The sequence below is a fragment of the Somniosus microcephalus genome, chromosome 19, assembly GCF_052327205.1.
Source record: "Somniosus microcephalus isolate GS21.2 chromosome 19, FLI_Smic_1.0, whole genome shotgun sequence".
In the NCBI taxonomy this organism is placed as follows: domain Eukaryota; kingdom Metazoa; phylum Chordata; class Chondrichthyes; order Squaliformes; family Somniosidae; genus Somniosus; species Somniosus microcephalus.
Genome location: NC_141005.1, coordinates 5,446,084 through 5,472,970, shown reverse-complemented (window position 1 = coordinate 5,472,970; position 26,887 = coordinate 5,446,084). Strand labels below are relative to the sequence as shown.

The following is a 26,887-nucleotide window of genomic DNA, read 5'->3' as shown; positions in this document are numbered from 1 at the left end:
CTGGGTACCCCGTTGGTGGAGAACAGCTCACCGCTGGACTGGCTCTCGCGCAGTCTCTCACCCCGTTTTCGGCTGTGTCTCTCACCCACTCCCGCACGTTCGGTTTTGCCGGCTCTGAGTACCCCGTTGGTGGAGAACAGCTCAGCCGCTGGACCGGCTCCTCGCAGTCTCTCTCTCCGCACCCGGCTCTCACCCGCACGGTTCCCGTTCGCCTCCCGAGTCCTCTCGCAGACCGGTGTTTCCCTCCGCGGCTGCAGCTGGGTTTCTCTTCCCGCGCCTACTCGCAGGCTCAGCGCTTCGTGGCTGCGGTCGCTGCCCCGATTGTCCCGCCGATCGCGGTCCGGCTGTCACCCGACGCCGTTGGACCCGACTTTTGGCCGGCACAGCTCCCCCTCGACCGAGGTCGAGTGCTCTGCCCTTATCCTCCGGATGCTTCTACACCTTCCCCTACTCACAGTCTCTTTGGCCGCCTTGTTTCTTGCTGGTCGGCTCACTCCGCACCGTGGCAGAAGGGTAGTCAGTGCCTGTTGCTGATACAGCTTTTGTTGTTAGTCTTCCTGCTTTCTGTTGTTGCAGCCTCGTGTTTTCTTTTGGTAGCACGACGAGGGCGGTTGTCTCTCTTCGACGCTCTTCGTTGCTTATGGTAATCTTGCCGCAGGGTACGATCGGACTCGTCGCCACTGTAAAGTCTGTGGGTTGTGCAGTTAATAAATACACAGACTTCAGAAGTAACAAACAAACAGGTCTTTACTATTCGAAGGTCCGGGCGAATCTGCCCCAGAAATCCTGCTACAACACTTATATACTGGTGTGGTCACTATCGGTATTACTGTATACAGAAGCCAAACAAATAGTGCCACACCTAAAGTAGTTCCCTTAAAGGTGAACGGTTACATTCAATAGTTCCCTTAAAGGTAGACGGGTACATACACTACAGGGGGAGTGCGTCAGATTTCCACTACCCTTTGTGAGGTAAAAAGGCTTCGATTTTACTCCTAATTGGCCTAGCTCTGATTTTAAGATTATGCCCATATTCCGGATTCACCCACCAGATGAAATCCGAACATGATTTTTAAGACGACCTCGAATAGATTATCCCTCAAACATTTAAACTCAACAGATTGCAACTTTATGCAAATTGTTCTCAATTTAACCCTTTAGCCCTGGTATCATTCTGGTGAAACTGCGCTACACCCACCTTCGAAGGCTTTTCTTGAGGTTCGGTGCCCAAAACTGAACACAGTACAGATGGGGTCTGACAAGACTCTGTACAACTGATGCATCACTTTTTATTCCAATCCCCTTGGGGTAAAGGCCAAAATTCTATTACACACCTCATGAGTACAAGTACACAGAACAGGCGGCTGGGCACTGCACTGGTACTATTTGCTGAATCAGTAACACTCAGACATGGACGTGAGGAACCAGTGTAGGTTTGAGCATCAGTTGACTATTGGAGCAAGACAAACCAAGGAGGCTGCAGAACTTTAGTCAAGGTTGTCTCTGTACCTTTTCCTGTTCTACAAATATACTGCAACCATGTCCATCAAGAGCATCAGCCTTGGCTCAGAGGGAAGGTTGTGGATTCAAGCCCCACTCCAGAGACTTGCACACTTCAGTGCAGTACTGAGGGAGTCCTGCATTGTCAGAGGTGCAGTCCTGAGGGAGTCCTGCATTGTCAGAGGTGCAGTCCTGAGGGAGTCCTGCATTGTCAGAGGTGCAGTACTGAGGGAGTCCTGCATTGTCAGAGGTGCAGTACTGAGTGAACACACGAAAGGCTGCTGGACCGGATAGCATCCCTGGACGGGTACTCAAGGAATGTGCTGATCAGCTGGCTGATGTCTTCACCGCCATCTTCAATCTGTCATTGGCCCAGGCAGTAGTCCCTACATGCTTCAAGACTGCTACCATTATTCCTGTGCCAAAACAAACAGCTGTGATGTGCCTGAACGACTATCGACCTGTTGCACTCACACCCATCATAATGAAGTGTTTCGAGAGACTGGTCTTAGCCCACATCAAAGCCAGTGTTCCTGCCTCCCTTGACCAACACCAGTTTGCCTATCGTGCAAACAGATCAACGGAGGATGCAATCACAACTGCTCTACACTCGGCACTGAATCACCTAGATGGTAAGGAGACCTACATCAGAATGCTGTTCATAGACTACAGCTCAGCATTCAACACTATCGTCCCCAACAAGCTGGCCACCAAACTCCAAACTCTTGGCCTGAACACTTCCCTCTGCAACTGGACCCTGGACTTCCTAACAAACAGACCCCAGTCTGTCAAATTAGGTAACCACACCTCCCCCCACCACCCCCCGACCCTGAACACAGGGGCCCCACAAGGATGTGTGCTGAGCCCCCTCCTCTACTCCCTCTTCACCCACGACTGTGTGGCTGTTCATGGTTCCAACACCATCATCAAGTTTGCGGATGACACCACGGTAGTAGGCCAGATCACCAATAACGATGAGTCAGCCTACAGGGAGGAGGTCCAGCATCTCGTGAAGTGGTGCGCCGATAACAACCTGGCCCTTAACACCAAGAAAACAAAAGAAATCATTGTGGACTTCAGGAAGTCCAAAGGCGGAAGTCACACCCCCATCCACATCAATGGGGCTGTGGTGGAAAGGGTGGACAGCTTTAAGTTCCTCGGAGTCCACATCACGGAAGACCTCTCCTGGTCCCTCAACACCACCTCTCTGGTGAAGGCGGCCCAGCAGCGCCTATATTTCCTAAGGAGGCTGAAGGGATGTAATCTGTCACCCCTGATCCTCTCTAACTTTTACCGCTGCACAATAGAGAGCATCCTGATGAACTGTATCACAGTATGGTATGGCAGCTGTAGCTACTATGACCGGAAAGCCCTGCAGCGGATAGTCAAAGCTGCCCAACGCATTACCGGCACCCGGCTACCGACCATAGAGCACATATACCAGAAACGCTGTCTATGGAGGTCACAGTCCATCATCAAAGACCCTACCCACCCCAGCCACAGTCTGTTCGCCCTCCTGCCATCTGGGAGACGCCACAGATGCATTCGCACCCGTACGACCAGATTTAGGAACAGCTTCTTTCCCAGGGCTGTCATCCTACTGAACTCCACAAATAAACTATAAAGCCTGCACATCTGCCAATGCACTTTATTAGGGTTATGTTTATGTTGATGTATTACAAGCCAAATGTATGTTGAATGTTTAAATGTCTTAATCCAAATGTACACTCTCGGGAGCCGCAAGCCTACATTTCGTTGTACTGCACTTGTGCACTAACAATGACAATAAAAGTTGATTTGATTTTTGATTGATTTGAGGGAGTCCTGCATTGTCAGAGGTGCAGTACTGAGGGAGTCCTGCATTGTCAGAGGTGCAGTACTGAGGGAGTCCTGCATTGTCAGAGGTGCAGTACTGAGGGAGTCCTGCATTGTCAGAGGTGCAGTACTGAGGGAGTCCTGCATTGTCAGAGGTGCAGTACTGAGGGAGTCCTGCATTGTCAGAGGTGCAGTACTGAGGGAGTCCTGCATTGTCAGAGGTGCAGTACTGAGGGAGTCCTGCATTGTCAGAGGTGCAGTACTGAGGGAGTCCTGCATTGTCAGAGGTGCAGTACTGAGGGAGTCCTGCATTGTCAGAGGTGCAGTACTGAGGGAGTCCTGCATTGTCAGAGGTGCAGTACTGAGGGAGTCCTGCATTGTCAGAGGTGCAGTACTGAGGGAGTCCTGCATTGTCAGAGGTGCAGTACTGAGGGAGTCCTGCATTGTCAGAGGTGCAGTACTGAGGGAGTCCTGCATTGTCAGAGGTGCAGTCTTTTGACAGACGTTAGACTGAGGCTGAAACTGCCCTCAGGTGGATATAAAAGATTCCAGGGCAAGGTTTGAAGAGCAGCGGAGTTCTCCCAGTGTCCTGGCCAACATTGATCACTCCTGTAGAGCAGAAAATGCCTGTATGGCAAGGAATACACAATTTGTTTTAAAATTCCAAATACAGGAAACTTTGGTTTATCCGGAGGTTGTATGTCCAGAATACTCGATCTAACGGCAAAAATCAGGAGCCGTTTTCTATACGTTTTTTTAGTTCTCTTTTTTTCCCCCAGTCAGGCACTGCAAGGTCTGTAGCTATAGCAACAGCTTCAGCTAGAGACGCTTGCAGCTGCAGCCGACTCTTTAGAAGCTGTTGCTAAGCAAGTGTTTGTTGTCAGATACGGAGATGAAAACCTCCGTATGCTTCAACATTAACTTTGTATGTCCGGCAGTTTTGATAGATCGGCAACACGCCGGTCCCGGATATCACAAAGTTTCCTGTATGTCCCAAAACATGGAACATAAACTTCAAATCAGGAATAAAAATAGTAACTTCACCAGCCCCTACACAAGGGGTCACTGCAGTAACAAAAGTGATCCACAATGTGATTTTAAACCAACGTCAATGTATCAAAAGATTAATCTGACCCATTTTTAGTTAAGGACAGGGGATTACTCAGATGCAGCAGTTTGATTGCAGGGCTATGCAGGAAATCAGCCATGAACTGATCAGGGCTTCAAACTTCAAATCATAGTTCCCTCAAAGCTGTAACTTTACTGAATCAGTCAGGGAATTAATTTTATTATTTAAACCTGACTCAATTAATGGCTCCTGGAACTGCCTCATTAATTTCACAGGTATTATGCACAAAGCCTCAAAATACAGTAAAATCTGCATTCAACCTATGAAGGCATTAAAGTTGGTGGCGAGAGAGAGAGATTTGGGCATTCTAGTGCATACATCCTTAAAGGTACATGAGCAATGCCGTGTAGCGATAGCTACAGCAAATAGGATGTTGGGGTTTATCCATTGAACAGTTGGGTACAAGACTTTGTCCTTGTATAAGACTTTAGTCATGCCGCACTTGGGACTACTGTGTCTAGTTTTGGTCTCCGCACATGGTGGGTGATGTTGAGGCTTTGGAAAGGGTGCAGAGGAGGGCCACTAGAATAATTCCCAGTCTAAAACATAGACTTATGGTGGATCTGATTGAGGTTTATAAGATAATTAAGGGAATAGATGTGTTCCAGCTGACAGTTTATTTCAATTAAATAAGTTAGACAGGACCAGGGGTCACAAATTTAAGCTGTCTATGGTAGATCGAGGTTAGCTGTCGGGAGGTGGTTCTTTTCCCCAGAGAACAGTGAACCTCTGGAACAGGCTGCCGTCTCGTGCGGTGGACTCCGACCCCTTGAATTCCTTCAGGAGAGAGCTGCATTTGTTTCTGGCTGAGGTGGGGATCACCTCTTACAGAAGGTAGATGCTGCAGGGAATTCAGGACCAGAGTGTTGAACTTCATTTGCCAATTATTTGCCCATTCTGCAAATTTATTAATGTCTTCCTGTAATTTGTTGCAGTCCTCCTCAGTATTGACTATCCCCTCCCCCTCAATTTGGTGTCATCCGCAAATTTAGAAATTGTGTTTTGATTCCAAAGTTTAAATTGTTAATGTAAATTGTGAACAGCAGTGGTCCCAGCACTGATCATTGTGGAACACCACTACCCACCTTCTGCCACTGTGAAGAGCTACCCTTTACTCCCACTCTCTGCTTCCTGTCTTGAAGCCAGCCAGCAATCCATTCTGCTACTTGTCCCCTGACTCTGCATTCTCTGACCTTATTCATTAGTCTATTATGGGGTACCTTATCGAAGGCCTTATGAAAATCTAGATCAATTACATCTACTGCATTACTATTGTCTACTCTCTGTTACCTCTTCCAAAAATTCAGTAAGTTTGGTCAAGCAAGATTTTCCCTTTTGAAATCTATGCTGACTATTGATTATTATACTTTTCGTTTCTAGATGTTCTTCTATTCTCTCCTTTAGTAGGGATTCCATTATTTTTCCTACCACCGACGTTAAACTGACTGGTCTATAATTCCCTGGGCATGTTCAATCTCCCTTCTTAAATATCGGTATTACGTTAGCTATCCGCCAGTCCTCTGGCACTACACCTTTTCTAATGAATTATTAAATATGTGTAGTAAGGCCTCTGCTATCTCTTCCCTAGATTCTTTTAAAATGCATGGATGCAATCGATCCGGACCAGGGTTTTTTTCCCCTTTGAGTTTGATTAGTTTATTTAATATATCCCCTTTCTTCATTTTAAATGCACTTCTCACTACTCATATCATCCAATGTCATCCGACAATGTGGAAAACTGCCCAGGTGCGTCCTGTCCACAAAAAGCAGGACAAATCCAATCCGGCCAGTTACCGCCCCATCAGTCTACTCTCAATCATCAGCAAAGTGATGGAAGATGTTGTCGACAGTGCTATCAAGTGGCACTTACTCACCAATAACCTGCTCACTGATGCCCAGTTTGGGTTCCGCCAGGACCACTTGGCTCCTGACCTCATTACAGCCTTGGTCCAAACATGGACAAAGGAGCTGAATTCCAGAGGTGAGGCGAGAGTGACTGACCTTGACATCAAGGCAGCATTTCAGAGAGTCTGGCATCAAGGAGCCCTAGTGAAACTGAAGTCAATGGGAATCGGGGGGGTGAACTCTCCACTGGCTGGAGTCATACCTAGCACAAAGGAAGATGGTTGTGGTGATTGAAGGTCAATCATCACAGCCCCAGGACATCGCTGCAGGATTTCCTCAGGGCAGTGTCCTGGGCCCAACCATCTTCAGCTGCTTCATCAATGACCTTCCCTCCAACATAAGGCCAGAAATGGGGATGTTCGCTGATGACTGCACATTTTTCAGCGCCATTCACAACTCCTCAGATAATGAAGCAGTCCATGCCCGCTGCAACAAGACCTGGATGACATTCAGGCTTGGGCTAAGTGGCAGGTAACATTCACACCACAGAAGTGCCAGGCAATGACTATCTCCAACAAGCGAGAGTCTAAACACCACCCCTTGACATTTAATGACATTACCATCGCCACATCTCCCACCATCAACATCCTGGGGGGTCACCGTTGACCAGAAACTTAACTGGATCAGCCACATAAATACTGTGGCAACGAGAGGTCAGGGGTTAGGTATTCTGCGGCGAGTGTCTCGCCTCCTGACTCCCCAAAGCCTTTCCACCATCTACAAGGCACAAGTAAGGAGTGTGATGGAATACTCTCCACTTGCCTGGATGAGTGCAGCTCCAACAACACTCAAGAAGCTCGACAATATCCAGGACAAAGCATCCCTCTTGATTGGCACCCCCTCTACCACCTTAAACATTCACTCCCTCCACCACCGGCGTACAGTGGCTGCAGTGTGTACCATCTACAAGATGCACTGCAGCAACTCGCCAAGGCTTCTTCGGCAGCACCTCCCAAGCCCGCGACCTCTTCCACCTAGAAGGACAAGGGCAGCAGATGCATGGTAACACCACCACCTCCAAGTCACACATCATCCGGACTTAGAAGTATATCGCCGATCCTTCATCGTCGCTGGGTCCAAATCCTGGAACTCCCTAACAGCATTGTGGGAGTACCTTCACCTCACAGACTGCAGCGGTTCAAGAAGGTGGCTCACCACCACCTTCTCAAGGGCAACTAGGGATGGGCAATAAATGCTGGCTTTGCCAGCGACGGCCAGATCCCATAAGCAAAAAAAATTATTTTCCCTACTTTAAAAACATTTCAAAGTTGAGCAAATGCAAGGAAATCATCAAGCCACAAGGATGCAGCCGTGAAATGGGGGGAAAATTGTGGTGTATGTGCCTTTAAGAGCCCGTGTACTGTAATGCCGGTAGTGGCCACTCGGGCTATATAAGCCTGTATAGTGTCTTGTATCTTTTAGTTCACCTCCAGACTTTGTTCAGTAAACACCTGTTAAACCAACTCCTGCATTCCGTGTCTCCATTAACACACGGATACAACAGTGGCGACGAATTGGAAACGGACTTACCTGCAATTCGGCAGCACCTCAAGGAGATCGATTCCTCAGACGAAAGTCGAAGAAAAAAAAAAGGAAAAAAAACTGGTTTCACCAGCTAGCCGGGCTGGTGGCAGGTACTGCAATAATCCTTCCTGGGCGGCGGGCTGGGGCTCGATCGGCTGGCTCTGCAGCAAGGCCGAGCAGCGAAGGCAAACAGAGACGGAGGGTGGAGCACTCGGGAGACGGCCAGCGCTGCAAAGCAGGTCGGCGTTCGGACCAAGCAGAGGGAGGGAAAAGTCCCAGAGAGTCCGATGGGAACGAGTCTCCAACTATTAAAAATATCTGTATAAATAAAAACCGCGGAGAACAGCGTTGTCAGCAGCGGCAGCGGCGGGAAAGCGCAGGAGGCGCCATTTTTTCTCGGCAGGGAAGAAAGGAAAGCGCGGGAGGCGCCATTTTTTTTTCAGGATGCCTAAGACTGGCAACATTACTGTTTTCGATAGTGATGTAGAGGATTGGACCACATACGTGGAAAGAGTGGAGGTATATTGCACAGCGAATGAAATAGAGGATGATAAAAAGGCATCGGTACTTCTAAATCTAATGGGCGCAAGGACATATGGGCTGTTACGACACTTAATCACTCCAGCCAAACCGATGGACAAGAATTTTAAGGAGATTGTTGATACCCTACAGGAGCACTTAAACCCAACACCGCTGCTGATAGCGGAACGATTCAAATTCTTCAGGAGGAATCAGCACAAGAATGAAAGTAACGCTGATTACCTCACCGAATTAAGAAAGCTGTCAAAGCACTGCCAATTCGGGGCAGGACTGGCAGATTCTCGGAGACAAATTCGTCTGCGGTCTCCTAAGTGAAGGAACACAGAAAAGGCTACTTTCCGAGAAAGATTTGACACTGGACAAGGCTTTCAGTGTGGCTGTATCATACGAAGCAGCAGCAAGAGGAGCTGCAGAGATACAGCAAAAGCCACAGGACTTCGGCACCCATGAAAATGACACAGGGTTTCGAGAGATGTTATCGCTGCGGCAGATCCACCCATGACCAGAGGGACTGCTGGTTCAAGGACAAAGCATGCAGGCAATGCGGAAAGATGGGATACATTGCACGTGTATGCTGATCTGGAAACAAAAAATCCACTGACAGAAAGAAAAAAAATCAATAAGGAAAAGTACAGAAAGGTACAAATGATGACGGACAGTAGCTCCGAAGACCAGAAGAGCGATAGCGACTCCAGAAACAAGAGACTAAGCTGTCTCAAATTACATAATGTAATTGCCAAAGAAGATTACCAGGCCATTTGGGTTACCCTCACGATAGCGGGGTCCCCAGTTAAAATGGAGCTAGATACAGGATCAGCTCTGACCGTCATAAGTCGACGGGATTACGAGCGGCTATTTCCGCATATACCTTTGAAAGACACATCCATTATATTGAAAACATATACGGGGCAGAAAGTATACCCCAGAGGGAAAATAAGGGTGCCTGTTGTATACAACGGCAAGGAAATACAGAAGTTGTATTTATACATTCTGCAAGATGGTGGTCCACCGCTGTTGGGACGTGAATGGATCAGGAAGATACGTTTAGACTGGCACTCCATTCAGGCACTGACGGTGACCAGTAAGAAAAAAAATGATGATGACGTCATACCTGAACGATTAAAAGACATCTTGGCCAACGCCAAAGAAGTGTTTCAACAGGAACTAGGAACCTTGAAAGGCGTCACCGCCTCAATAAAAGTGGAAGATGCGGCAATTCCCAAGTCTTTTAAGGCAAGGCCGGTGCCATACGCAATTCGTCCAGCAGTCGAGGCAGAGCTGGAGAATTTGGAAAAGGCAGGCATGTTATCCAAGATAGATTGCAGCGAGTGGGCAACACCCATCGTCCCGGTCATGAAGAAAACGTTGAATAATGATAAATCTGAACAGAGAAAAATTCGCATCTGTGGGGACTTCAAGGTGACTGCAAACCCGGTCCTTCACACGGTACAGTATCCTCTTCCGAGGATAGAAGATATTTTCGCCTCACTATCCGGAGGGAAACGTTTCACCAAAATTGACTTGGCACAGGCATATCTACAGATGGAGGTTGAGGAGGCCTCTAAAAAGCATCTCACGATAAACACACAAAGGCCTGTACCAGTACAATCGACTGGTTTTCGGAGTAGCATCAGCTCCAGCTATCTGGCAAAAAGCTATGGAGCAAGTCCTGCAAGGGATTCCGGGGACTCAATGCTACCTAGACGACATCCTTGTAACAGGAGAAAACGACAACGAGCACCTTGCCAATTTGGAGCAGGTGCTCACTAGGCTTAGAGAACGGGGCCTACGAGCAAATCGCCCCAAGTGCGAATTTTTCCAGAAACAAGTATCATATTGTGGCCACATAATTAATGAAGAAGGGTTGCATAAGTCACCTGAAAAAATTGAAGCGGTCATAAAAGCCCCAGCACCTGAAAATGTCTCACAATTAAGGTCGTTCCTGGGATTGATAAATTACTATCATAAATTTTTACCGAACTTGTCAACTGTTCTGCACCCTCTTAACGAACTGCTACAAACTGGAGTAATTTGGAAATGGAGCGAAGAGTGTAAACGTGCCTTCCATAAATGCAAAGGCTTGATCACGTCCAAGGAAGTTTTGGCTCATTACAACCCATCACTGCCAATCAGACTGGCGTGCGATGCATCCCCTTATGGCGTAGGAGCGGTATTATCGCATAGATTCCCTGATGGCTCAGAGCGGCCGATAGCTTTTGCGTCACGCTCATTGAACTCAGCTGAGCGTAACTATGCCCAGATCGACAGGGAAGCACTCAGCCTGATATGGGGAGTGAAGAAATTCAACCATTACCTACACGGACAAAAATTTACCTTGTTGACTGACCATCAACCCCTCGTCTCCATATTCAACCCTAAAAAGGGCGTTCCCATTATGACAGCGCAATGGCTACAGAGGTGGTCCCTTTTCCTAGGGGCACACCAATATGACATAGAATACAAAGGATCAAAACAGCATGGAAATGCTGACGGTTTATCGCGTCTACCGTTGCCAACAGTAGAAGAAGCACCTACAGTGGACCCAGTGGAGATGTTCCACTCAACCATAGTGGAATGTCTACCAGTAACAAATTCTACCATTGAAAAGGAAACGAGAAATGACCCGACTCTCTCACGAGTCTACGATTTAACGGTGAAGGGATGGCCAGCACATGGCGAACCACTGTTGCCAGCATTCTCGCAAAGAAGAGAACAGCTGTCAGTGTGCCGAGGAACCTTGATGTGTGGATCCAGAGTGGTGATTCCACCCAAACTCCAGGATAAAGTGCTAAAGGAGCTTCACGAGGGGCATCTGGGTGGAGTGAAAATGAAGAACCTAGCCAGAGCGTTTGTGTGGTGGCCAGGTATCGATGAAGACATCGAAGAAATGACCAAGGGCTGTCTAGGATGCCAGACGGTCCAAAACACCCCACCACAAGCCCCTCTACATCCATGGGAGTGGCCCTCATCTCCATGGCAAAGGGCACATATCGACTTTGCTGGTCCATTTATGGACTCAATGTTCTTAATCGCGGTTGATGCACACTCCAAGTGGCCGGAGGTAATAAAGATGTCCTCCACCACCATGGAAAAAACCATCACAGTATTAAGGACCATATTTGCCAGGAATGGGCTGCCTGAACAGATCTGTTCTGATAATGGACCGCAATTTGTGTCCGAAGAATTCAGGAAGTTCTTAAAAAAACAATGGGGTTAAGCACTACACGTCCGCCCCATACCATCCCGCCACCAATGGATTGGCTGAAAGGTTTGTCCAGACCTTCAAGAAGGCCATAAAGGCCATGGGTAATGAAGACATAAAAATACAGCATAAGGTAGATAACTTCTTGTTTGCATACAGGAATGCAACACATGTGGTTACAAACCAAACTCCCGCCATGATGTTTTTCAATAGAAGACTAAGATGCCGGCTGGATTTGATCAAGCCAAACATCAGAAGGGACGTACAGAACTGGTAATTTCAAGGCATGAATGAAAGGCCAACTAGAACCTTCCAGATAGGTCAACAAGTTTTGGCCCGGGACTACCGTACCGAGAAATGGCAGCCTGGAACTATTTGCACACGACTAGGACCGCTGATGTATACCGTGGACATTGGAGAAAGCATAATAAGACGCCATGCTGACCAGATCATAGAGTCATCCGAAAAGGGACAACCTACACCACAACTCTATACGCCTAATGATGAAGCAGAGATACCCATAGTATCTACCTCCGATCCGGTGATACTGGAACCAGATGAACCCGACACTGGCATTCAAGCCGAATCGACCTTGCCAAAAGAACCTACTACACCACCGAAAACTACTACACCACCGAGGCGTTATCCGGACCGAGTCAGGAAGCCTCCAGAGACTAACTTATAATTGATTAACTGCAGCAAATGTGTAGATTATTGTTCTTGTAAACATGTTAATTAATGATTACTTAAAAATGTTATGTACTGGTTGTCTAGAAGGGGAGGAATTGTGGTGTATGTGCCTTTAAGAGCCCCTGTGTACTGTAATGCCGGTAGTGGCCACTCGGGCTATATAAGCCTGTATAGTGTCTTGTATCTTTTAGTTCACCTCCAGACTTTGTTCAGTAAACACCTGTTAAACCAACTCCTGCATTCCGTGTCTCCATTAACACACGGATAGAACAAAAATCTAACTCCCAAGCTAGTTATTTGGAAATTGGTGGAAGACGTTTATTCAGAGATTAACTATAACGACGAAGACAGAAATATCACAGACAGAATTCAAGTACAAAGAAACCCAATAAGACTTAAGATTGCTCAAGTACTAAATGTTTAAATCAAACCACAATGGTCTAAACATTAGCATGAACAAAGCAAAACAGATCTGATCCAAATCAATGTTTAACTCATTAAAATCATCTTAATTGAAGATACTGTACACTAATAGATCTGAATACCATAACAAGCATTGTAAACATTTAAGCAACGGATTGTACAGGAAACTACCAAAATCAATACAAAGCAAAATATCATGAATCATGACCAGTAAACCTGCGCTACTGAAACCTTTTAGAAAGCAAATGGTCTTAATACAAACTTAATGAATACTGCTTAAAATCAGGAGTTCATAGAGCAGTTATGATGCTTAGTTCAGGCAATTTTTAGATCAGGTAATTAAGTATACCAATTCTAAAATTTTCATTGATGAAGGTCCAGATTTTAGACACATTACATTTGAATCCTTACTTTTGGTGCTAGTGGCACGTGTTCCAAATTAGTTTTTTTTTTTAATTACATTATTTCGCAGAGTGGTTTGCCTGGTAATAAATGACAGCTGCCCACCAGCAGATTTACTATATTCACTGAGTTAACACTTTATATTGTATGGGCTTTGTTGTAAACTACAGAACCTCAGCAAAAATCTAAAATATGTTTATGTGTAAGCAGCAAAATGACTTACCAGCCCTGGGACAAGAAGCTGGGCACTGACTTCAGGGACACGAGCCCTCCCTCGAGCGCGAGAACGGGCTCTTCCGGTCATTGTTAGAAATTCCTCAACTTCCCACAGCTTCTGTCTGAGGAGGGAAAATAACCATGTAAAGTCAGTCAGAGTCCAGCTGCAAACTTAATGCATTACACCCCCAGGAATGCCAGTACTGTACGGTTAGACTAAGGACTCGGAGACATGCACAACTTTCCTAGAAGATGCTTCCCGATCAGGATTTCTGACCAAGCAACTTGCCGACAGTCCTGAAGTTGCCATCAGCTGAATGGCTCCCTGCTGAGGGGAACACAAAAACAACTTCTCCTCTGACTCCACTCACTTCCTCCAAATCAAATCCATATGGGAACCCGCATGGGTCCTAGCTATGCCTGCCTTTTCGTGGGATATGTGGAACATTCTTTGTTCCAGTCCTGCTCAGGTCCCCTCCCTCACCTCTTTTTCCGGTACATTGATGACTGTATCGGCGCAGATTCCTGCTCTCGCCCTGAACTAGAAAATTTCATTCACTTTGCTTCCAATTTCAACCCTCCCTCACCTTCACATGGTCTATCTCGGACTCTTCCCTTCCTCGACTTCTCTGTCTCCATCTCTGGGGATAGGCTATTGACAAACATTCACTATAAGCCCAGAGAAACAGAGTTAACGTTTCAGAACTGAAGAAGGGTTTTGACCTGAAACATTGACTCTGTTTCTCTCGCAACAGATGTTGCCTGGCCTGCTGAGTTTTTCCAGCATTTTCTGTTATTTCGGATTTCTGCTCTCAGCCCTTCCCCTCCCTCCCGGAACCATGATAGGGTTCCCCGTGTCCTCACCTTTCACCCCACCAGCCTCCACATTCAACAGATCATCCTCTGCCATTTCCACCACCTCCAGCGTGATCCCACCACCAAACACCTTCCCCTCACCTCCCCTTTTAGCATTCCGAAGGGGCTGCTCCCTCCGCAACACTCTGGTCCACTCCTCTATCACCCCCAACACCCCTTCCCCCGGCACCTTCCTGTGCAAGCGCAGGAAATGCAACACCTGCCCTTTTATCTCCTCCCTTCCCACTGTCCAGGATCCCAAACACTCCTTCCAGGTGAAACAGCGATTTACTTGTACTTCTATAATAATAAATAATAATAATCAACTTTATTGTCATTGTTAGTGCACAAGTGCAGTACAACGAAATGTAGGCTTGCGGCTCCAGAGAGTGTACATTTAGATTAAGACATTTAGACATTCAACTTGCAATTTAGTATACTGTATTCGCTGCTCACAATGCGGTCTCCACTACATTGGGGAGACCAAACGCAGATTGGGTGACCGCTTTGCAGAACACCTCCGTTCAGTCCGTAAGGGTGACCCCGAGCTTCCGGTCGCCTGTCACTTTAATTCTCCGCTCCCACTCTGACCTCTCCGTCCTCTTACAGTTCCAATGAAGCTCAACGTAAGCTCGAGGAACAGCACCTCATCTTTCGATTAGGCATTTCACAGCCTTCTGGACTCGAGTTCAACAATTTCAGACTATAACCTCTGCCCCCATCATTTTTCTCTCTCACGTGGCAGCTGGCGATCATTCTCCCATTGCCATTTACACTTCATCTAGTCATCTTTTCTTTCTTAACATCTCCTTTTGCCTTGCACCACTATCCCTTTTGTCTCAATCTCTCCTGCTTTCCATCCTATCACAGACCTTCCCTTTTGTTCTTTCCTCCCTTCCCCCTCTCCCTACTTTCTTAAAAACCTGTTACATCTCTAACTTTTTCCAGTTCTAACGAAGGGTCATCGACCAGAAACATTATATTTCGCTCTCTGCAGATGCTGCCTGACCAGCTGAGGAATTCCAGCATTTTGTTTTTATTACATAAAATCATAGGTTTACACTAAAACATTGCCAAAGATACAAATTTACAAGATGGTATTTGCAGCACTTTTAGCTGGTAATATAGTCTTGACTGCTATACTGACCTAAAACATGGAGTTTAAAAGATCAGTTAAAAAAATTTGACCTACTTTGGCTGGAAAAAAAATTAATGGGAGACACGAAGCAAATGATTTTCAAAATGCTGGCTTTACATGGTACAAATAGTTACACAGCCACCCTCACCAACATTTGTGGAAAAATAGCCTTGCTTCAATGTCTCTGAGTAAATGCATCATACGGCATGGCAAGGGATAGAGGAAAAAGAGAACCAGGAAAATAGGGACAAGAAAGAAAAGGAGGCAAAGATCAGCGGTTTGCACTTCTGATCGATATACTAGAAATTTACACATGGCCATCAGATGGGAATCATGGCCACCACCACAGGATGGCATTCACTGCACGGTTATAGATTAAGAGTGGCTAATTGAGTGACAGACCAGTAGGCTCTCACCTTGACTTAAATGACAGGAAACAAAAAAATAACCACCTCGCTGAACATCACTGCACATTGGCAGTGCCAATGCAACACCATTGAGCTGTGAAAACAGAAAATGCTGGAAACACACAGCAAATCAATTCACATCTGTAAAAGACAACAGTTTAATATTTTTGGTATAACCCATTGTCAAAACTAAAAAAGTGGAGAAATGCAAACCCTAGCAATGGAGCTGGTTATCTTTCAATTGCATTAAATTATCGCAAAAACTTTTATGTTGATTTTTCATTTCACAGCTGCTGACTGATCGGTTTGTGGGGGGGCGGGGGGCAGAAAAGGAACCCGTATGCCTTTTTAACCACCTTGTCTGCCTGTCCTGCCACCTTCAGGGATCTGTGGACATGCACTCAAGGTCCCTCTACACTAGTAAATCTCCTCTGTAACCTCTCGGGGGAGGGAGGGCAAGGGGCAGAAGGGCCAGGTTGGGGGGTATGGGGGAGAAGAGAAGGGTTTGGGAAGGGGAGAAAGAGAGAGAGAGAAGTGCGGGCGGGGGGGGGGGGGGGTCCCAGTTTGGGGCGGGGGGGGGGGGTCCCAGTTTGGGGCGGGTCCCAGTTTGAGGCGGGGTCCCAGTTTGGGGCGGGGGGTCCCAGTTTGGGGCGGGGGGGGGGGGTCCCAGTTTGGGGCGGGGGGGGGGGTCCCAGTTTGGGGCGGGGGGGGGGGGGTCCCAGTTTGGGGCGGGGGGGGGGGGTCCCAGTTTGGGGCGGGGGGGGGGTCCCAGTTTGGGGCGGGGGGGGGGGGTCCCAGTTTGGGGCGGGGGGGGGGGTCCCAGTTTGGGGCGGGGGGGGGTCCCAGTTTGGGGCGGGGGGGGGTCCCAGTTTGGGGCGGGGGGGGTCCCAGTTTGGGGCGGGGGGGTCCCAGTTTGGGGCGGGGGGGGTCCCAGTTTGGGGCGGGGGGGGTCCCAGTTTGGGGCGGGGGGGGGTCCCAGTTTGGGGCGGGGGGGGGTCCCAGTTTGGGGCGGGGGGGGGGTCCCAGTTTGGGGCGGGGGGGGGGGGTCCCAGTTTGGGGGGGGGGGGGTCCCAGTTTGGGGCGGGGGGGGGGTCCCAGTTTGGGGCGGGGGGGGGGTCCCAGTTTGGGGCGGGGGGGGGGTCCCAGTTTGGGGCGGGGGGGGGGTCCCAGTTTGGGGCGGGGGGGGGGGGGGTCCCAGTTTGGGGCGGGGGGGCGGGGGTCCCAGTTTGGGGCGGGGGTCCCAGTTTGGGGCGGGGGGGGGGGGGGGTCCCAGTTTGGGGCGGGGGGGGGGTCCCAGTTTGGGGCGGGGTCCCAGTTTGGGGCGGGGGGGGGTCCCAGTTTGGGGCGGGGGGGGGTCCCAGTTTGGGGCGGGGGGGGGTCCCAGTTTGGGGCGGGGGGGGTCCCAGTTTGGGGCGGGGGGGGTCCCAGTTTGGGGCGGGGGGGGTCCCAGTTTGGGGCGGGGGGGGTCCCAGTTTGGGGCGGGGGGGGGTCCCAGTTTGGGGCGGGGGGGGTCCCAGTTTGGGGCGGGGGGGGGTCCCAGTTTGGGGCGGGGGGGGGGTCCCAGTTTGGGGCGGGGGGGGGGTCCCAGTTTGGGGGGGGGGGGGTCCCAGTTTGGGGCGGGGGGGGGGTCCCAGTTTGGGGCGGGGGGGGGGTCCCAGTTTGGGGCGGGGGGGGGGGTCCCAGTTTGGGGCGGGGGGGGGGTCCCAGTTTGGGGCGGGGGGGGGGGTCCCAGTTTGGGGCGGGGGGGGGGGTCCCAGTTTGGGGCGGGGGGGGGGGTCCCAGTTTGGGGCGGGGGGGGGGGTCCCAGTTTGGGGCGGGTCCCAGTTTGGGGCGGGGGGGGGTCCCAGTTTGGGGCGGGGGGGTCCCAGTTTGGGGCGGGGGGGGGGTCCCAGTTTGGGGCGGGGGGGGGGGTCCCAGTTTGGGGCGGGGGGGGGGTCCCAGTTTGGGGCGGGGGGGGGGTCCCAGTTTGGGGCGGGGGGGGGGTCCCAGTTTGGGGCGGGGGGGGGGTCCCAGTTTGGGGCGGGGGGGGGGGTCTAGTTTGGGCCGGGGGGGGGGGGGGGGGTCTAGTTTGGGCCGGGGGGGGGCGGGGTCTAGTTTGGGCCGGGGGGGGGCGGGGTCTAGTTTGGGGCGGAGGGGGGGGGTCTAGTTTGGGCCGGGGGGGGGGGGGGGGGGGTTCTAGTTTGGGCCGGGGGGGGGGCGGGGGGTCTAGTTTGGGGCGGAGGGGGGCGGTCTAGTTTGGGCCGGGGGGTGGGTAGCTCTAGTTTGGGGCAGGTCTAGTTTGGGGCGAGAGGTCACCTCTTGCTGGAAACAGTCCCAATGAATCAATGATACCCACAGCAAATGAAAGCGCACAATCCCTTCGGCTCGGAAGTCTTTGCTCCACCAAACCCCAGAGAAATTACATTGGGAACCACCTGGAAGATCAAACGAGCATTTTCCTCAGCGGCCTCTGTAAGTAAATCAGCAGCACCAGATTCCCGCTCCCGCCCCGAGCCGCGCCGCGCAGCTTCTGGCCGCCTCCCGCCCAGAGGCACGCGTTCCCGCCCCTGCTCCACCTGGATCCCTCCGCCGCACCCGCTCCACTTTTCAAACCTTCTCTTCAAACTTAGCTTCCGTTGCATTGCTGGTGCTGCCAATCAACTGTGTTGTTTTAAGTGGAAATATTTTTTTTTTCAAAAAAAAATAGAAACCAGATCTATTTCACGCCTTGAGCCAGCGGAAGGATTTCTTTTCTGGGGGGGGCCGCTGGCTCTGCGCATGCGCAGTCGGGACGGCCAGGGGTCGAAAAAGGCGCGCAGATTTGAGTGTGTGGAAATTCCGAACCTGTCGGATATAAAAGAAGAAAAAGTCTGGGTAATATTTCAGGGGGAAAGAGAAGGTTTTCTGTTCTTATTTATTTCATGCTCAACCAAAAGAAACGCTTTCCTCAGCTGCTAATTTTGTAATACAGCAGCCTGCACAACCTGTGATAGAAACCTCATTCCACATCAATGGTTCAACATAGTAACTCTCCTCTCATGAAGAGGAGGAGTATAATAATGAAAACAACTTGCATTTATGCAGCGCCTTTAATGTAGCAAAACGTCCCAAGGAGTTTCACAGGAGCGATTATCAAACAAACTTTGACACCGAGTCACATAAGGAGATATTAGGACAGACTTGGTCAAAGAGGTAGGTTTTAGGGAGCATTTTAAAGGAGGCGGAGAGGTTTACGAAGGGAATTCCAGAGCTTCGGGCCCAGGCAGCTGATGGCACGGCCGCCAACGGTGGAGCAATTAAAATCGGGAGATGCGCAAGTGGCCAGAATTGGAGGAGCGCAGAGATCTCGGAGGGTTGTGGGGCTGGAGGAGATTACAGAGCTAGGGAGGGCCATGGAGGGATTTGAAAATAAGGATGAGACTTTTAAAATTGAGGAGTTGTCGGATCAGGAGCCAATGTAGGTCTGTGAACACGGGTGATGGGTAAACGGGACTCTGTGTGAGTTAGGATACGGGCAGCAGAGCTTTGGATGAGTTCAAGTTTACGGAGGGTGGTAGATGGAAGGCCAGCCTTGGAATAGTCAAGTCCAGAGGTAACAAAGGCAGCAGATGAGCTGAGGCAGGGACAGTGACGGGCAATGTTATGTAGTTGGAAGTAGGCGGTCTTGGTGAGGGAGAGGACATGGGGTGGGAAGCTTAGTTCAGGTTCTATTAGGACACCAAGGTTGCGAACAGTCTGGTGCAGCCTCAGATGGGGGACATTGGAGCTCTTCATGTTCTACTATGTCTCTCGCACAGGTAAAAGTGAATGTGACATTTATGAAATGACACCATCTTCAGGAGTGAATTGATATCATTTGCGCATTATAAACAAACATTTTAGCAATTTTAAAATGTCCTGAACGTCATGGCTCAGTGGGTAGCACTCGCCTCTGAGTAAGAAGGTTGTATTTTCAAGCCCCCACTCCAGAGACTTAAGCATATAATCTAGGCTGACGCTCCAGTGCAGTACTGAAGGCGTGCTGCACTGCCGGAGTTGCCGTCTTTCGGATGAAACGTTAAACCGAGGACCCGTCTGCCCTCAGGTGGATGCATAAAGATCCCATGGCACTATTTCGAAGAAGAGCAGGAGAGTTTTCCCCGGTGTTCTGACCAATATTTATCCCTCAACCAACGTCAATAAAAAAGATTATCTGGTCATTTATTTCATCACTGTTTGTGGGAGCTTGCTGTGCACAAATTGGCTGCCACGTTTCCTACATTACAACAGTGACTACATTTCAAAAGTGCTTGTAAAGCGCTTAGGGACGTCCTGAGGCCGTAAAAGGCATTGTATAAATGCAAGTCCTTATTTAAGCAAATTTGTTCAACAAAGACATTTCATTTCATTTAAAATACCACCATGTTTGTGGTTGGTTCGAGAAAGGTAGCGGCCTTTGCCACATTTTGCATCTCCGGTCCATAAAATCAGGAATGGAACGGGACAAAAGGTAGTCTGTGAAAAACATTTTTGTAAAAGGCTTGGTACCGAGCTCCTATTTGTTAATGTTCTCTAGCGCAGAACTTCCTACCTTTGAATGTTCGATAAAACAAAATAGGGGCTCAATTATGTCACGAACCATAAAAACATAGAAGATAGGAGCAGGAGTAGGCCATTCGGCCCCTCGAGCCTGCTCCGCCATTCAATGAGATCATGGCTGATCATCCAAATTCAGTACCCTGTCCCTGCCTTCTCCCCATATCCCTTGATCCCTTTAGCCTTAAGAAATATATCCAACTCCTTCTTGAATATATTTAATGAATTGGCCTCTGCTGCCTTCTGTGGTAGAGAATTCCACAGGTTCACCACTCTCTGGGTGAAGAAATTCCTCCTCATCTCTCCTAAATGGCTTACCCCTTATCCTTAGACTGTGACCCCTGGTTCTGGACTCCCTGACCATCAGGAACATCCTTCCTACATCTAGCCTGTCCAGTCCTGTCAAAATTTTATAAGTTTCAATGAGATCCCCTCTCATTCTTCTAAACTCCAACGAGTATAAGCCCAATCGACCCAATCTCTCCTCATACGTCATTCCTGCCATCCCAGGTATCAGCCTGGTGAATCTTCGCTGCACTCCTTCCATGGCAAGAACATCCTTCCTCAGATAAGGCAACCAAAACTGCACACAATACTCAAGATGTGGTCTCACCAAGGCCCTGTACAACTGCAGCAAGACATCCTTGTTCTTGTACTCCAGACCTCTCGCTACGAAGGCCAACATACCATTTGCCTTCTTAACCGCCTGCTGCACCTGCATGCTTACCTTCAGTGACTGGTGCACAAGGACTCCCAGGTCTCGTTGCACTTCCCCGTCTCCCAATCTATTGCCATTCAGATAATAATCTGCCTTCCTGTTTTTGACACCAAAGTGGACAACCTCGCATTTATCCACGTTATATTGCATCTGCCATGCTTCTGCCCAATCACCCAACCTGTCCAAATCATACTGGAGTTTCTCGGCATCCTCCTCACAGCACACGCCCACCCAGCTTTGTGTCATCTGCAAACTTGGAGATATTACATCTAGTTCCCTCGTCTAGATCATCATTAATATATATTGTGAATAGCTGGGGTCCAAGGACCGATCCCTGCGGTACCCCACTGGTCACTGCCTGCCACTCGGAAAAAGACCCGTTTATTCCAACTGTTTGCTTTCTGTCTGCCAACCAGTTCTCTATCCAAGTCAATACCTTGCCCCCAATCCCATGTGCCTTAGAGGTGCTTTCTTTCAGTTTACTCTGCAATAGAGCTGCTTGCTTCATTCCTGATGTTTATAAATACACTGAGAAATTAGTGGATAGCTATAATATTGCTTGACGGTAATCTGGGGTCTAGGAAATCTGAAAACCCTGCCTCGGGCACTTTTTAGAAGGATCTGTTTCTTGCTAATTTGTTCAGCAAGTGTCACCAGGAGTAATCCTAAAATTACTACCGTTGAGGGTTTCACTTCAGTTTAGAACCTAACTTTCCAAACACTGAAAGATCTCCATCCCACTCTTGTATATGAACCACAACATCTGGCTGGTTTCCTTCCCTTTTCAGAAGTTTATCCACCTGGTTTTTTTTCCCTCCTCTTACCCTGGAGTTTGGGAGGCAGCACACCATTCAGGACTTCTGGTCACAGCTGCAAAACAAACTCTATCCCCGCTACATAACAACAACAACTTGTATAGCGCCTTTAACATAGTAAAACGTCCCAAGGCGCATCACAGGAGTATTAAAAGACAAAAAATGTTGACACCGAGCTACATAAGGAGAAATTAGGGCAGGTGACCAAAAGCTTGGTCAAAGGTTAGGTTTTATGGAGCATCTTAAAGGAAGAAAGAGAGGTAGTGAGGCGGACTGGTTTAGGCAGGGAATTCAAGAGCTTAGGGCCTAGGCAACAGAAGGCAGGGCCACCAATGGTTGTGCGATTATAATCAGGGATGCTCAAGAGGGCAGAATTAGAGGAGCGCAGATATCTTGGGGGTTGTGGGGCTGAAAGAGATCACAGAGATAGGGAGGGGCGAGGCTGTTGTGTATGTACCTTTAAGGGAATAACTGGTCTTAGACTGCAGTACCGGCAGTGACCACCCCTGTATAAAAGGCCCTAGCAGACTTCTGTAGTTTCAGTTTCAAGCTGCCTCTTGTTCAGTAAAGTACCTGTTAAACTGTTCTCCCGAAGTCCGTGTATTATTGAGGCGTGGACTTTACAGTGGCGACGAGTAAGTTCGAACTCACCTGCAGTATGGCATCATCTCACGGGGATCTCGCCTGAAAGGAAGGTCCTGGAAGGTCGTAGTCTGAGCAACGGGTGTCGACCGAGGGCAACCGCCCAAAGAATCCATCGGTGTTCAGAGAATTGCGGGAGAGACTGTGGTTCCAGCAAATCGTGCTGGTAGCAGGTAGCGCGCTGACCCTTCCGGACTGCGGCGGGCTCAAGCTCGATCGAGCGGCTCTACAAATCGGGCCGCGCAGCGTCGCAGGGAAAAGAAAACAAGAGAGAGAGGGTGGAGCGCACAGGGCGCGGTCGGTGCTCGAGAACAGGACAGCGGAGAGAAACTAAACGGGGGGGAAGGAAAGCGAGGCGCGCTGAAGCTGCGGGTCGCCGCCATTACCCCGTAGAACGCTAGGAGCAGCGTGGCAGTAAGGGGAAGAAGCAAAAGCGCGGGAGGCGCCATTTTATCCCGTTGGGGAAGAAGCAAAAGCGCGGGAGGTGCCATTTTATTCCATTGGGGAAGAAGCAAAAGCGCGGGAGGCGCCATTTTAAATCGCCCAAGATGCCGAAAAGTGGCAGTATCACTGCTTTCGACAACGAGGTAGAAGACTGGACCACGTATGTAGAAAGAATCGAAGTGCACTGCAAGGCAAATGAGGTGGCCGATGGAAAGAGGGCGTCGGTATTATTAAATCTGATGGGTGCGAATACATACGGCCTATTGCGGAATTTAATTACCCCAGCTAAACCAATGGAGAAAAGTTTTGAGGAGATTGTTCATATCTTACAGGAACACCTAAGCCCTACACCACTGCTGATAGCAGAAAGATTCAAGTTCCATAAAAGAAACCAGCACAAAGATGAGAGCAATGCTGACTATCTTACGGAACTACGCAAGTTATCGAAGCACTGCCAGTTCGGAGCAGGACTGGCAGACACCTTACGGGATAAGTTTGTCTGCGGGCTCCAGAGTGAAGGAACCCAGAAACGACTACTTTCAAAAAAGGACCTGACGCTAGAACAGGCTTTCAGCGTGGCAGTATCCTACGAAGCAGCAGCACGGGGAGCTGCAGAAATACAACAGAAACCACAAGAATACAGCGCTAACGAAATGGCGTATGGAGCCGAAAAGTGCTATCGCTGCGGCAGAACAACCCATGAGCAGAAGGACTGCTGGTTTAAAGACAAAATATGCAGGCAATGTGGGAAAATGGGACATATAGCAAGAGTCTGCAGGTCGGGAAAGAAGACCAACACGACAAGAACTACTAAGGAACAGTACAGGAAAGTAAAGAAACTGACAGATAGTAGTTCAGAAGATCAGGAGAGTGATAAGGACTCCGGGAGCAGGTGACTAAGTTGTTTAAAGTTACACAACGTGATCGCAAAAGAAGATCACCGAACCATTTGGGTCACCCTCATGATAGCAGGGTCCCCAGTGAAGGTGGAATTGGACACAGGATCAGCCCTAACTGTCATGAATCGACGAGACTATGAGCGGCTATTCTCACACATACCCTTAAAGGACACGTCCATTGTATTGAAGACATACACGGGGCAAAAGGTCTACCCCAGAGGAAAAATAAGGGTACCAGTTGAATATAACGGAAAGGAAACACAGAAACTATACATGTATATACTACGAGATGGAGGAGCACCATTATTGGGACGTGAATGGATCCGAAGATTACAATTGCATTGGCATTCCATTCTGGCACTAACTGTGACTGACAAAAAAGATGATGACGTCGCACCTGGACGTCTGTCACAAATTCTATCTGACGCGGAAGAGGTGTTCCAACAAGGACTTGGGACTCTAAAAGGAGTAAAGGCAACCATAAAGATTGAGGATAACGCAACCCCAAAATTTTTCAAGGCCAGACCGGTGCCATACGCGATACGCCCAGCTGCGGAAGCTGAACTGGAGAGTCTGGAGCGTTCGGGGGTGCTGTCTAAGGTGGACTGGAGCGAGTGGGCCACACCCATCGTTCCTGTAATGAAGAAAGCATTGAGCAGCACGCCTGGGGAGCCAAGGAAGGTTCGCATCTGTGGGGACTTCAAGGTGACTGTGAACCCAGTCCTGCACACAGTACAGTATCCGCTTCCGCGGATAGAAGATATTTTCGCCTCACTATCTGGAGGGAAACGTTTTACAAAGATTGACCTGGCTCAAGCGTATCTACAAATGGAGGTGGAAGAAGCATCTAGGAAATACCTCACGATAAACACTCACAAAGGCCTTTACCAGTACAATCGACTGGTATTTGGGGTAGCATCGGCCCCGGCTATGTGGCAGAGGGCAATGGAACAAGTCCTGCAAGGGATCCCGGGGACCCAGTGTTATTTGGACGACATCCTGGTTACGGGCGAAAATGACAATGAACACCTTGCCAACCTGGAACAGGTGCTCACGAGATTGCAGGAATATGGGCTACGAGTCAACCGTCCCAAATGCGAGTTCTTCAGGAGACAAATCTCATATTGTGGCCACATGATTGATGAGGAAGGGTTGCATAAGTCGCCGGACAAGATTGAGGCTGTGGTCAAGGCTCCAGCACCAGAAAATGTGTCGCAACTGAGGTCGTTCCTCGGGTTGGTGAACTACTACCATAAGTTCTTGCCGAATTTATCTACAATTCTGCACCCACTGAACGCCCTCCTTCAAACTGGTGTAACATGGAAATGGAGTGATGAGTGTAAGCGTGCCTTTCAGGAATGTAAATGCCAAATCACTTCAAAAGAAGTATTGGCCCACTACAACCCAACACTACCGATTCGGTTGGCATGTGATGCATCACCTTACGGTATTGGAGCGGTGCTGTCACACAAATTCCGTGACGGTTCAGAGAGGCCAATAGCCTTTGCATCGCGCTCGCTAACCTCAGCCGAGCGTAACTACGCCCAGATTGACAGGGAGGCCCTCAGCCTGGTGTGGGGGGTGAAGAAGTTCAATCACTATCTGCACGGGCAGAAATTCACCCTACTGACTGATCATCAACCCCTGGTCTCAATTTTTAACCCAAAGAAGGGTGTGATAAAAATGATAACTTCCGGGAAGTTATGTCATCACTTCCTGTGAACTATGAACTATGAACGGTGTACATACCTCACTTCCTGTCATATGTCACTTCCTGTTGGACTGGTATAAATACTGGTCTGTTCAGTATTGTAAGAGGCTTCTACCAGAGGCATGGTAAAGACCTCTCTTGTGTATATAGTGTGTTTATAAGTTACTTAAAGCTTACTTTAAAGTTACTTGATGGTAAGTCTCCTTTTTCTTACATCAATTTAAGTAACTTAATATTTACACTGACAAATACTAGACCTTCAGACAAACTCGGAAGTTAAGGATCCAGGGAACCACCCATCATGGAGAAAATCCTTAGACCTATTCGTCTGGACTTGGACCCGAATACACCAGCAGCTGGCAGGGTATGGAAGCATTGGTATCGTACTTTTGAGAATTTTCTGGATGAATGTAAAGCGGATGCTCCTGCTAAATTGAAGATACTTGTCAATTATGTGACCCCAAAAGTGTTCGAATATGTTGATGACTGGGATAATTACGAAGAGGTGATTCGGGCACTTAAGAAACTGTATGCGAAGACCCCAAATGAGGTCTATGCTAGACATCTACTGGCCACAGCCCGACAAGGGCCAGGGGAATCAATTGACGAATTCCTGCAAGAACTTCGCAGGCTCAGCGTAGATTGTAACTTTCAGGCAGCCTCAGCTGAGCTGTACCGCCAAGAAATGATTCGTGATGCTTTCATCTGCGGGATTGCCTCTCCATTTATACGCCAGCGTCTACTAGAAAGTAAAACACTTGAGCTACAAAAAGCTTTTGGCCTAGCTTGTTCACTGGATTTGGCAAAGAGAAATGCAGACCTCTATCAGCTGCCCAGATCTCGATCTGCTGCTGTAGCTGCAACCAGACAATTCAAGCGGTCTCAGGTGAACCCTATCATGGGGGAATCTAATTCTGATAATTCTGATGAAGAAGAGGAGGACGACCCCACTTTAGCAGCCTCTTGGCAATCTAGGAAGGAATGCTTCTTTTGTGGAGATGCTTTTCACCCTAGGAAAACCTGCCCTGCTCGCAATGCAATCTGCAGTTATTGCGGGAAAAAAGGACACTTTGCTAAAGTTTGCCTATCAAGGGCCTCTACGAGGGCCAATCCAGCTAAGGCCTACCGAACTGCCCCAATTAGGGCCTATCAAGATGCTCCAGCTAGGACCTATCAAGCTTCCTCTCGAGCTCTCTCCCGAAGAAGCACACCGAGAGTTTTAGCCACTCTCTGTGCAACGACACCAATTACAGCTGCTTGCCCACAGAACCTGTCTCATGCAGCCACAAAAATTTCAATTAAAGGGCATACCTTAGATGCCTTAATTGACTCAGGAAGTACTGATAGTTTCATTAAGG

At 49.0% G+C, this 26,887-nt stretch overlaps 1 protein-coding gene across 1 annotated transcript in view; it reads right to left on the bottom strand.

Annotated features, from left to right (window-relative positions):
• The window catches only part of piwil1 (piwi-like RNA-mediated gene silencing 1), a 66,641-nt gene extending 48,394 nt beyond the window's left edge, over window positions 1–18,247 (bottom strand). Inside the window, exons 1-2 of the mRNA XM_086011889.1 lie at window positions 18,161–18,247; window positions 13,354–13,468 (exon numbers count right to left, since the gene is read on the bottom strand). Of these exons, the coding sequence (XP_085868015.1) occupies window positions 13,354–13,434 (81 nt within the window). The 5' untranslated portion in view covers window positions 13,435–13,468; window positions 18,161–18,247. The remainder of the gene's footprint in view (window positions 1–13,353; window positions 13,469–18,160) is intronic.
• Between the last annotated feature and the right edge of the window lie 8,640 nt (window positions 18,248–26,887).